Below are 12693 nucleotides of genomic sequence, written 5' to 3'. Positions count from 1 at the left end.
GATTTCAGTCACTGTGTCAACTACATAAAGATGAGCTACTACTGTGCCAGTAGGTATGGCAGTTTCTTTCAGAGACTCATTGTGCATGAACACCAAAAACTTGTCTTTATCCAACATCTTGGAGAATAAGACTGTGGGTGGCACAAAGAAACTTTTCGGGAGCCCATGTGAAACCACGCTCGGAGATGAGAATACTGTCTTTCACTCTCTTGTTTTCAATGACTTTGCAAATGGCTATATGCTCACCACCAGCAGGAATCGTTAGTGGCCCTGGGCCTATCCATTTAACATCAGCCACTGTAACATTGCTGTGATTTGTCTCTTTAGGGTTGAGATCTACTCCATCAGCGAGTTCTTGCTCTGTTACACCTACTCGTGCAGCATGAATGGTGTCTGGAATGGCTGTTTTCAGGTTTGAAGGGAGGGACAACACTTTGCTAACATTGGTTCCAATTAGAACCAGGATGGTGTCTGAGCAACGTGGGTCTGGGCATACTAAAGCAAAAATGGAAACTGATTTCCCTTTGTGTGATGCCTTCTCTTAAAAGTCCAAGTCTACCTGAATATAGCCGTTATATGGGTAACTGCTCTCAGACTCACTTAAACCCCAGATGGCTAAATCTGACACTGGATATAGGGGAACACATGATAAGTGTTCAACATACCAGCTGTCAAAAATGATCGTGACCTGAGAGCCACTGTCCAAGAGGGCAGTGCATGGTGTTCCATTTATTTTAACATGAACGGTAGAGGGTGGTCCTACTAGTAATTTGGACAGATCATTGATCTGTAGGCTCACTGCACTTCTCTTCACACTAGCATTTTTCACCTCAGGATAAGGGCTGGTGTATCTATGACCTGGTTTTCCCCTCTTCTGGGCCTGAATCAACTTTTGTATGACTTTTGTATAATTTTCGGGTGCCCTACATTCAATGGAAATGTGCCCATCTTCACCACAATGGTAACAGAAGATGTCACAGGGTTCTCTGTGCATAGCCGCTTTTGGCATCTCATGACTTTGAGAGGGGTCTGAGTGGACTGGATTGTCTTCTGGTCTTGCGGTCGACTGAACTGACATTACTGAAACTTGTTTTTTCAGCTTTATCACCTCTCTCTTGAAAGCTTGAAGGCTTCCATCCTCTCCTGAGCTGCTTATTTCTGCCCTAACTACCAGTTGGGGTCCAGGAGAAGGTGAATGGCGCAGCAGGGACAAAGCTTTGAGTTCACAAACCTGTGTCCTCAGCTGTTAAACCTCCACAGCAAGATCTTTTAAGTCCATAACTGCTGCAGCATTACTTTTTACGTGTACAGATTTAGGGGGATTTAATCGACGACGTGATGCTTTATGCTCTTCCTCCATGCGTATCTCATTCAGAAGCTCCAGGAATGTGGGTGGAGCACTTCTCCTCTCTCTTAGTCTGAGACTTAGCAACATCATGTCAGACCTTGTGGCACCTTTGATGAGTTGCTCAATGCGTGCCTTGTCTTTGGATGAAGGTGGCAGACCCCCTTTTTGGACCACTTTATTCAGAACTCTTTCCATTCTCCTCAGAAACTCTGATAGTTTCTCAGCTGGGTGTTGGCACATCAGTCTGAAATCAAAGTATAGCTCTTCAGCAGTCTCTGTTGTGCCAACGGTGTTTTCAATAACATCCAGATATTCTGTGGGCGTCGCATCAGGGTTGTTGAACCTCACAGCTTGAACGATCTCCATGGCAGGACCTTTTACACTCTCCATTATCCTAATCTTTTTTTCTCTGCCAGGCCTGTCTGACTCCTCCATCATCAGTCTAGCTTGCTCTAGCCAGTTCTCCAAATGCTCTTCTCTTTGAGGTGTGGGAAGCACTCCCGAAAAGGTTCGGAGTCGTCTCTAGCTGCCACTGTCACCAGTGGGTCTTGAAGTGAGCTGCAAGACATCACCAACTGCTCTGATTATAGCCTCTGGGCTAGATGCTTGTAAAAGTGAATTTTGACTCATGCCTTGTTTTGGCGTTTGTGGAGAATCTATCCCCCTCGGGGCTGTACTATCATCCTCCACCCCTGACGGCCCAATGATCCTCCAAGGAGAATCACTACTTTCTGGAGTTACCTCAACAGGAATGACTTTAGCATTTACTGTTTCCATACACTCACAAAGAACTGTCAGACGTTGAGACACAGATACAGACACGTTGAGATACATTCTCCCTCTAACTCTAACACATCCCAGAACCTTGATTGTCTGCAAAGTGTCTTCTATGACACTAACTTCTGTGTCTTCAGGGATATTTTTTAACCAAAACTGCAGTAAAGTATTAATTCCCTCTCCCTTACACCAGTGTGGTAACTGAGCCATCCTGTCTTTTCCCCCAAAATAAAAACACGACTAATCTCTAATGAAAACATGTCTTAAACTGTGCTTATCAAAAATATGAAGCAACTTTTGCAACTTTTTGTCACTCTTTGTGGCTTACCTTTGCTCAAACTGGCCATAAAGAAGGTTTTTTTATGGGTTAAAAAAAACAACAACAAAAAAAAAAACTGGTTGTCTGGGTAAAATACTGTTTTTACACAGGTACAATCAAAAAAATCCCAGCGGTGCCTCCATTTTATGTAGCACCCCACTGCTCTGTCTGCATTTAACTGGGACAAGAACTTAAACTAACTGGTGGGTAGCTGTTTGGGTTCGTTACATTTCTGGTAGATACCATGCAGGTTTACCTATGTTGAGTCAATATTTACTCTCCTAATTACCATATGCTATACACATCTGTGATTTAACTTAAATAACTCCAGATAACCAAAAATAGTTTATTTTAATAAGAACGTGTAACTCTTAATTGCTCAGCTCCAAATTAAGCTACACCATACAAAAAAACCTTACCCAAAACGTATCATAAAAACATGCCCTTACTTCCCATAGTTAAATGTCTCCCCAACATAAAATAAAAAACGGAACACTTTTTGTTTCAGTCCCTTATTTTTTATCCAATATACCTTTGTTTTGTTCTGTTTTTTTTTTTTTTTTTTAGAACTCCATACATTTGCCGACAAAAATACAGTTTTAAACTTTAACCCAATAACTCACGTGGGCCCACACTCTCACACACACACACACACTGTCTGGTACCGTTTTAAGTTTTCGTGGCAGGCCTGTTAATGCGGGGGTACGCTGCTGCCGGTGAAAATCTTCTTCTCTCCGTTTGAACAATATAAAAGATGGCTGCGCTCAGAGCAGTAGCAGCTTCACAGGCTCCAGGTACCATCCCAGTTTTTAGAAGTTTTGATATTGACTCTGTGCCTGACTACGCGTGATCTATGCGTGTGAACTATAGCCAAACCGAACTTATGAGAATAGGAGCGGATTTGCCATGAAATATAGCAGAAATCAGCAAAAGACTCAAAACTACACTCGGCAGAATGCAGATCTTAAAGTCATCTACCTGAAAGCTGTAGCAGAGGCGTTCCAGCGGGCAGAAGAGGAAGCGCTGCTCCCGATTTAAGAGGAGAGGATGCCGGGCGGGGGTTATGGTGAGGCTACGAGCTAACGCTAAAGCCGGGAAAACTCCCCATGCCGTCTCTCTTTCTGTCGAACTTCCGCTCGTTGGACAACAAGATGGATTTATTTCGTCTGAGAGCGGGCGCCTCAGAAGAGATGAAGAAGTGTGCGGTGCTTTGCCTCACAGAAACGTGGATTACAAGTGAAACACTGGATACAGTCTTCCAGATGGATGACAGACTTTTTTTTCGAGCGGACCGCTGCAGCGAGCTAACGGGGAAATCATGGGGAGGCGGAGTGTGCATTTACGTGAGTAAAAGTTGGTGCACAAACTGTACTGTTGTAAATAGCTCATGCTCGAAAGCTTTGGAGCAAATAACAGTGAAATGTCGGCCACATTATCTACCCCACGAGTTCACAGTGACTTTCATCACGGTCGTTTACATTCCTCCGGACACTAATGCTAATGAATCACTGCAGGAGCTTCATGATATCATCAGCTCGCTGCAGAGCAAACACCCCAAAGCTCTTTACGTTGTAGCCGAGACATTAACCACGTGAATCTAAAGGACTGTCTCCCAAGCTTTTACCAACACGTGGAGACAAGACACTGGACCGTGTTTACATGAATGTAAAAAATGCATACAAAGCCGAACCCCGCCCCCACCTAGGACTGTCAGACCACATCTCAATCTTCCTGGCTCCTGCTTAAATGCCCCCGCTGAGATGTTCCAGACCGGTACAAAAGAAAGTTAAATGTTGGATCCAGGACAGTGGCCCCATACTGAGAGATTGTTTTGACCGAAAAGACTGGTAGGTTTTCAGAGAAGCTGCTAAAAATGGAGGATCGCTTGATCTGGACCAATACACATCCTCAGTTCTGGGTTACATTAGTACATGTACTGACACCGTCTCCACTATCAGATATGTTAAAAGCTACGCAAACAGAAAACCTTGGCTGAATGCAGAGGTGCGTACCCTGCTGGAAGCCAGGAACACTGCCTTTAGGTCTGGAAGCTTAGAGGAGCTGAGTAGGACAAGGAAAGAGCTGGTTGCTGGTATTAAGAAGGTCAAGGCCACATATGCACAGAGGATTGAGGGTCAATTCATCTCACAAGACCCTCGGAGCATGTGGAGGGGCTTTAAGTGCATAACAGATTATAAAGGAAGGAGCGAACAATGCCCCAAAGACCCATCTCTGCATGATGCCCTCTACAAGTTATATGCACGTTTTGAAGACCCGAACAGACCACCCAGCACCAGACTCACCTCACCACCGGATGAAGAGCATCTCAGCGTGACCTCAGCAGAAGTTAGGAGTACCTTCAGGAGGATTAATCCGCACAAAGCAACTGGCCCAGACAACATCCCCGGAAAAGTGTTGAAGGAATGTGCTGATCAGCTCTGCGAGGTGCTGGCAGACATCTTTAACACCTCACTTACCCTGGAGACAGTTCCCACCTGCCTGAAGACAGCCACTATCATCCCAGTCCCCAAAAGCTCTACAGTGACTGGTCTGAATGACTATCGGCCAGTGGCCCTCACCCTGATAGTTGCTAAATGATTTGAAAAACTGGTCATGACTCACATCAAAACAACCATCAACATCAACGAGGACCCTCATCAGTATGCATACCGTGAGAACCAATCAACATAGGATGCCATCTCCTCTGTGGTCCACACTGCGCTCAACCACCTGGAGCAGAAAAACTCTTACGTCCATATGCTCTTTGTGGACTTCACATCCGCCTTCAACCCCATGATCCCCCAAACCCTGATGGACAAACTATCCACACTGGGACTGGGCCCCTCTATTTGCAACTGGGTACTAGACTTCTTAACAAACGGACCACAGTTAGTGAGGATCTACAACTTCTCCTCCTCCACCATAACCCTCAGCACTGGCTCTCCTCAGGGATGTGTGTTGAGCCACCTCCTGTTTACTCTGCTCACGTATGATTGTGCGGCTACTCCTCCGGGCTGTCACATTGTGAAGTTTGCAGATGATACAGCGGAAGTGGGATGCATCACTAATGAGTCCAGCTACAGGCAAGAGGTGGAACACCTGGCGAGCTGGTGCAAAGAGAATAACCTTCACATCAATGTGAAGAAGACAAAGGAGATGATTGTGGACTTCAGAAGGAACAAAAACATCTACATCCCCCTGAACATAAGAGGATCTGTGGTGGAAGTGGTCTCCAGCTACAAGTACTTGGGTGTACACATGAATGACAACCTCAGCTGGAGCAACAACAACAACACCAGCCTGATCAAGAAAGCTCATCAGAGACTACTTCCTCAGATGGCTGAGGCGAGCTGGTCTGGGAAGGTCAGTCCTCACCTCCTTCTACAGGTGTGCAGTGGAGAGCATCCTGTGCTCCAGCATCAACGTGTGGCATGGAGGCTGCACAGCTGCCGTAAGAAAAGCTTTGCAGAGAGTGGTGAAGGCTGCACAGAAGTATGTCGGAGTCAGCCTCCCCACCATCACAGACATCTACACCTCCAGATGCAGGAAGAGGGCCACCTGCATCATGAAGGACCTCACTCACCCAGCACACACACTTTTTGCCCCACTCCCCTCAGGCTGGAGGTTAAGGAGCATTAAGTGTAGAACCACTTGACTGAGGAACAACTTCTACCCTGAGGCTGTTAGACTCATGAATCTCTAACTAGAATAATCACTGTGAAAAACCACATCATGTTGCTGCTGATCTGTTTAAATGTTGATGTGTTCATGCGTGCTCATCTGCTCACACAGACTCATGTTCATGTTTGTGCTGATGTTCAATGTTTTTATGTTATGAGTGCTTAGTGTATATTTAGTTGATGTTTTTCTTAGTTCATATCTTAGATGTTATTACTGTTTTTCTTATACATTTTATTGTTGGATGTAACTGGGACCCTGTGTACATAATTTCGCTCCACCACATGTACCACATGAGGTGCGAATGACAATAAAGAATCTCTGACTCTGATAAAAGGTCACACCTGCTCGCTCAGCTGACGTCCTCTCCGTCACGGATGCTTTGCGAGTCCAACTTTAACACCCCCCCACCACAAGGGTCGCTTAACAACTTCTCAGCCGCACTGTAGCACGTGTCGCCATGATAACACGTTCATCTCGACTCCTTGGATCAGCCGCAGTTTTCCTCAACTCAGCAGCAGTTCTCCTCCGTGCTCTTCACTTCCTTCTCCAACACATTTCTGAAGATGTCCTAATCGCAGTAACTTGTGCAGAAGAACCCACAGAACAGTTCAGACCAGAGTCTTAACCGGAGTTAGTAGGAAAGATCATATCTCTCCATTGGCTCCCAGTCAAGTCCAGAATTGAATTAAAAATCTTACTTCTAACCTACAAAGCTCTCAACAACCTGGCTCCATCCTATATTACAGATCTTATTGTTCCATATTTTCCTAACAGAGCACTTCGCTCTCAGACTGCAGGTTTACTTGTGGTTCCTAGAATTTACAAAAACAGAATATGAGGCATATCTTTTAGTTATCAGGCTCCTCTTTTGTGGAACAAACTTCCAATCTCTGTCCGTGAGGCTGACACATTATCCAGTTTTAAAACTAGGCTTAAGACTTTCCTTTTTGCTAAATCCTATAGTTAGGGTCGGCTTGGGTTTCCTAAGCTGTCCCTTAGTTATGCTGCTATAGGCTTAGACTGCTGGAGGACAAACTGACCACACTTTTCACTCTGTTACTGTCTTTACTTACTCTGCTAAACCTGTTTTGTATTTGTAATTATTTTTTCTATCCTTAACATGTGTTTTTTTTGTCTTTCAGATACACCTAGACCTATACCTGGACCTACCATTCTATGTTCGTCTGTCTCTCCTTCCTGTCCTCTCAACCAGCCGGTCAAAGCAGATGGCCGCTTGTTCTGAGCCTGGTTCTGCTGGAGGTTTCTTCCTTTTAAAAGGGAGTTTTTCCTTTCCACTGTTGCCACTGTGCTTGCTCAGGATGGGAGACTGCAACAAAGCCAAGATTCAACTTGTCTGCTGGATTCCTTAGATAGAAAACTTTACTAATTGGCTTTTATGTATGTGAATGTTCTTGTAAAGTGCCCAGAGACAACTTTTTTGTGATTTGGCGCTATAAAAATAAACTGAATTGAATTGAATTGAACAGTTCAACTCTTTCTCCGTCTCTCACCTGCTAGCTGCCAACTCCATCTGTTCTTTTTTTCTTTTTTCTCCTCCTCTCTCCTTTTCTTTTCCCACTCGTGAGTTCAATTGTCCCTCGTTATTTTAAACCACTTTTATAACTAGGACACTCCGTTCAGTTTTTAGACTAATCAAATAATTAGTCAAACAAGAATACACTTATGTAAACACACAAGTCGCCTTCAAAAACAGAGGCTTTCTACTTTTCCCCTTTTCCTCCCGTTAATTACAAAAGTAATTACTTCCTGGTTGTATATAATCACTTGGATCATCCTTTTACAAAAATAATAATACAAGTCTCTCACTTATACTTTTATATACATAATACCAACACTGTTGTAAATATTTTGTGAATATTCAAAACTTAAGTTCCTGGTTTTTAACCAGGGGCTACAGAAGCATATATAAAGTAAAGAGTACTGGTCCAAGCACTGAGCCCTGAGGAACTCCATGACTAACTTTGGTGTATGAAGAAGATTTATTATTTACATTTACAAACTGGAATCTATCAGATATATATGATTTAAACCATTTTGGAGCTGTTCCTGTAATCCCAATATCATATTCAAGACTCTGTAGTAAAATATTGTGATCAACTGTATCAAATGCAGCACTGAGGTCTAACAGGACCAGTATTGAGACACAATCCATTGTCTGAGGCCATGAGAATATCATTAGTGACTTTTACTAGTGCTGTTTCTGTGCTATGATGTGCTCTAAACCCTGACTGAAACTCTTCAAACAGATTATTTCTTTGTAGATATTCACGAAACTGACCTGCAACTATTTTCTCTAGAATTTTTTTTTTAATGAAAGTTAGGTTAGATATAGGTCTATAGTTGGTCAGAATTTCTGAATCAAGGTCAGACTTCTTAAGTAAAGGTTTAATTATAGCAACATTAAAGCACTGTGGTACGTAACCATTCATTAAAGACCAATTAAGTAGATCCAAAATGTGGACATTAATTAGGGGAAATACCTCTTTAAACAGTCTGGTAGGGATGGGACCTAACAGACATGTGGATGTTTGGATGAGGCTATTATTTTGACAATTCAGAGAGCTCAACAGGACAAAAACAGTCTAAACACGAATCAGGCTCTAGTGAAATTTTTAAAGTTGTCTCATTTGACAGGGGACTAGAGATAGTAGAAGGAAGGATGGTTTGAATTTTCTCTCTAATTGAAATTATTTTATTTATAAAGAATCTCATGACATCATCACTACTTATAGTTGTAGGGATACATGGTTCAACAGAAATGGGACTTTTAATGAGTCTAGCAATAGTACTAAACAGAAACCTAGGGTTATTTTTATTCTCATATACAAACCGGATTCCAAAAAAGTTGGGACACTAAACAAATTGTGAATAAAAACTAAATGCAATGATGTAGAGATGGCAAATGTCAATATTTTATTCATAATATAACATAGATGACAGATTAAAAGTTTAATCTGAGTAAATCTAACATTTTAAAGGAAAAATATGTTGATTCAAAGTTTCACAGTGTCAACAAATCCCAAAAAAGTTGGGACAAGTAGCAATAAGTGGCTGGAAAAAGGAAATTGAGCATATAACATATGGAATATGAGCATATTGGAATGAGTTACCTCTGCTCGTTAGACAGGCCCCCTCCCTCACAGTTTTTAAATCTCGCTTAAAAACACACTTTTATTCCCTGGCTTTCTGCACTGTGTTATCTGTGCTGAGTCTGTGTGCATCACACTGTGTTAGTCATGTTGCGGTTGTTGTTGTTATCCATTATTGTTTTTGTTGGTTTCTACTTTTTGGTGTCCTGTTATGTAATCTGTTGCTATGTGCTTGTTCTGTTTGTCCCTGTACAGCACTTTGGTGTGTTTTGTCACTGTTTAAAGTGCTTTATAAATAAATTGGTATGGTATGATATGGTATAACGAACAACTGGAAGACCAATTAACACTAATTAGGTCAATTGACATGATTGGGTATAAAAAGAGCTTCTCAGAGTGTCAGTGTCTCTCAGAAGCCAAGATGGTAAGCGGATCACCAATTCCACCGTTGTTGCGCAGAAAGATAGTGCAGCAATACCAGAATGGTGTTACCCAGCGTAAAATAGCAAAGACTTTTAAGTTATCGTCATCAACCGTGCAAATCATCATCAAAAGATTCAGAGAATCTGGAACAATCGCTGTGCGTAAGGGTCAAGGCCGTAAAACTCTACTGGAAGCTCAGGACCTTAAACGTCACTGCACCTCAAACAGGAATGCCACTGTCAAGGAAATAACAGAATGGGCTCAGGAAAACTTCCAGAAAGCATCGTCAGTGAACACAATCCACCGTGCCATCCGCCGTTGCCAGCTGAAACTCTACAGTGCAAAGAGGAAGCCATTTCTAAGCAAGCTCCACAAGCTCAGACGTGTAGGGAACTAAGCCTCAGGTCAAAACCTGACCCTAAAGACCTTCATGGGACAGAAACTGTTATTTCATTGATTTGAATCCAGAAATAACAAATTAGCTACTCCAGAGACTTTCTAATTTGTATCCTGAACTAATCAATTGAAAGAACACTCTCTTTTATATTGTCATTACTATTTTTACAAATGTCTTGATAATCAAAAGATGTTTAGTTCAAACCATTTTAAATGTTGAAGTGAACTACTCATTTTAAATCAACTGTGAAACAGTATTAATGATTTTTTAATCCTCATTCAAAGTAGAAATCAAGTTAATGTCTGTTACAGAGTAATCATGCATTTTTTGATCTTCCGTCTGAAATGAGAAGTAGTGATGTTGGTCAAAAGTCGGAGACAGTCGCAAACAAGTTTATTGGAACGAACTGTCATGTTTTTAAACCTATCAGACAGAAATAAGAAACTGGTGGCATCTGTTTCCTCCCACTTCGCCAAAACATTTCTCTGTCTGTTCCTAAAACATCTCACTGTTTTTCTGACTTGTAGTAACCTCTTACGTCACTAAAACCACACCCCTGTTGGTTCTTTCAACCAATCAGGACTCCCAGAAGGGACCGGAAACAGAACTCTTTAAATGTCGACACTTCCTAGTTCCAGGCAGTTCTGAGAGCAGAACCGAACAGAAGAGTTCTGAGACATGAACCGGAGTTCTGAGACGTGAACCAAAGTTCTGGGAGAGAACAGAAGTTCTGAGTTCCTCTGAGTCTTCTCAGAGTCCCGTTAAGTTCTTCTGGTACTGATGAAGTTCGGCTGGAGTTCCTGTAGGAGCCACGATGCCTCGCTGTGACTCCACCCGGTGAAAACTTCATAACTTCTGAGGAGGTTTGTTCCGTGGAACTAGTTCTCACGACTTCTGCCGAGTCGCAGCCGCCCTGAGGAGACGCTGAAAGGTAGTGTACCAGGGACCTCTTGACCGCCGCGGATTCATCCTCCGCCAAAGGTAAAGAGTCGCCATGAGCTTCACTACCAGTGTACCGCGGGCGAACTGCGCTTCAAAGGAGCGTGTTGCTCTGGTCTACAGACATACATCCTCATCCATCTTTTCCCCCTCCATTTAGACTCCTTCATTTCCCATCTTTAAAACTCTTCTATCTTGCCAGTAATTAATCCAGATACTTTTCAGAAATGTCTGTTGTATTTTAGTTGCAAGTGAGAAATCATGGCCGTATGATTTCTCATTGTAAAGCTCATTAATTAAGCTGTGTTATTGCCTTCAATCAGAATAATCAAGTGTACAATGTTTGATGTTAAACTTTGATTCTGTTAATAAATGACCACATTCATTTTGATGGGTCAAAGAAAATTAACGTCTCATGTCACTGGTTTTTAGACCATCTCCCACACAGTATCTCTGTCACATATCTGTCAAGTAGCTCGAAAAAGAGAGAACCCGTCATTAAATATTGATTGTAGTGGAGCTCCTACGCTAACTAACCCTACATCACTACATTCTGGTGGCCCAGTACAGGTCTCTAAAGAGCTTCTTGTGACCCGATCCCTACATCACTACAGACGTTTGCACTGGGCCAGGGGTCATTTAAAATGGAGTGTGGCAAAATGGAAGACTGTTCTGTGGTCAGATGAGTCACGATTTGAAGTTCTTTATGGAACACTGGGACGCCATGTCATCCGGACCAGAGAGGACAAGGATAGCCCAAGTTGTTATCAACGCTCCATTCAGAAGCCTGCATCACTGATGGTATGGGGTTGCATGAGCGCTTGTGGCATGGGCAGTTTGCATGTCTGGAAAGGCACCATTAATGCAGAGAACTATGTTCAGGTTCTAGAACAACATATGCTCCCATCTAGATATCATCTCTTTCAGGGAAGACCCTGCATTTTTCAAAACGATAATGTCAGACCACATTTTGCAGCAATCATAACATCATGGCTACGTAGGAGAAGGATCTGGGTACTGAAATGGCCAGCCTGCAATCCAGATCTTTCACCTATAGAGAATATTTGGCACATTATAAAGAGGAAGGTGCGACAAAGAAGGCCCAAGACGATTGAACAGTTAAAGGCCTGTATTAGACATGAGTGGGAGAGCATTCCCATTTCTACACTTGAGAATCTGGTCTCCTCTGTCCCCAGACGTCTGTTGAGTGTTGTAAGAAGAAGGGGGGATGCCACACAGTGGTAAAAATGGACTTGTCCCAACTTTTTTGGGATTTGTTGATGCCATGAAATTTGGACCCCTCCCTGGGCTGCCACCTTACCGTGGTGGAGGGGTTTGAGTGTCCCAATGATCCTAGGAGCTATGCTGTCAGGGGCTTTATGCCCCTAGTAGGGTCACCCATGGCAGACAGGTCCTAGGTGAGGGACCAGTCAAAGTACAGCCCAAAGACCCCAATGATAAGACAAATAAATGGGCCTAATGTTCCCTTGCCCGGACGTGGGTCACTGGGGCCCCACTCTGGAGCCAGGCCAGGAGGTGGGGCACGCGGGCGAGCACCTGGTGTCCGGGCTTTTACCCATGGAGCTTGGCCGGGCACAGCCCGAAGAGGAGACTTGTGTCCCCCTTCCCATGGGCTCACCACCTGTGGGAGGGGCCAAAGGGGTCGGGTGCAATGTGGGATGGGTGGTGGCCGAGGGCG

The 12693-nt window shown here is 43.3% G+C and overlaps 1 protein-coding gene across 1 annotated transcript in view; it reads right to left on the bottom strand.

Moving 5' to 3' along the window:
- Positions 1-12693, bottom strand: part of mpp7a (membrane palmitoylated protein 7a) — a 476133-nt gene that overhangs the window by 149328 nt on the left and 314112 nt on the right. Inside the window, 2 exon segments of the mRNA XM_037694433.1 lie at positions 2364-2387; positions 6537-6552. Coding sequence (XP_037550361.1) covers positions 2364-2387; positions 6537-6552 — 40 coding nt within the window.

This window comes from Nematolebias whitei, chromosome 20, assembly GCF_014905685.2.
Source record: "Nematolebias whitei isolate Nwh7 chromosome 20, NemWhi1, whole genome shotgun sequence".
Classification (NCBI taxonomy): domain Eukaryota; kingdom Metazoa; phylum Chordata; class Actinopteri; order Cyprinodontiformes; family Rivulidae; genus Nematolebias; species Nematolebias whitei.
The sequence above is the reverse complement of the archived record's forward strand: the minus strand, read 5'-3'. Positions and strand labels throughout refer to the sequence as shown.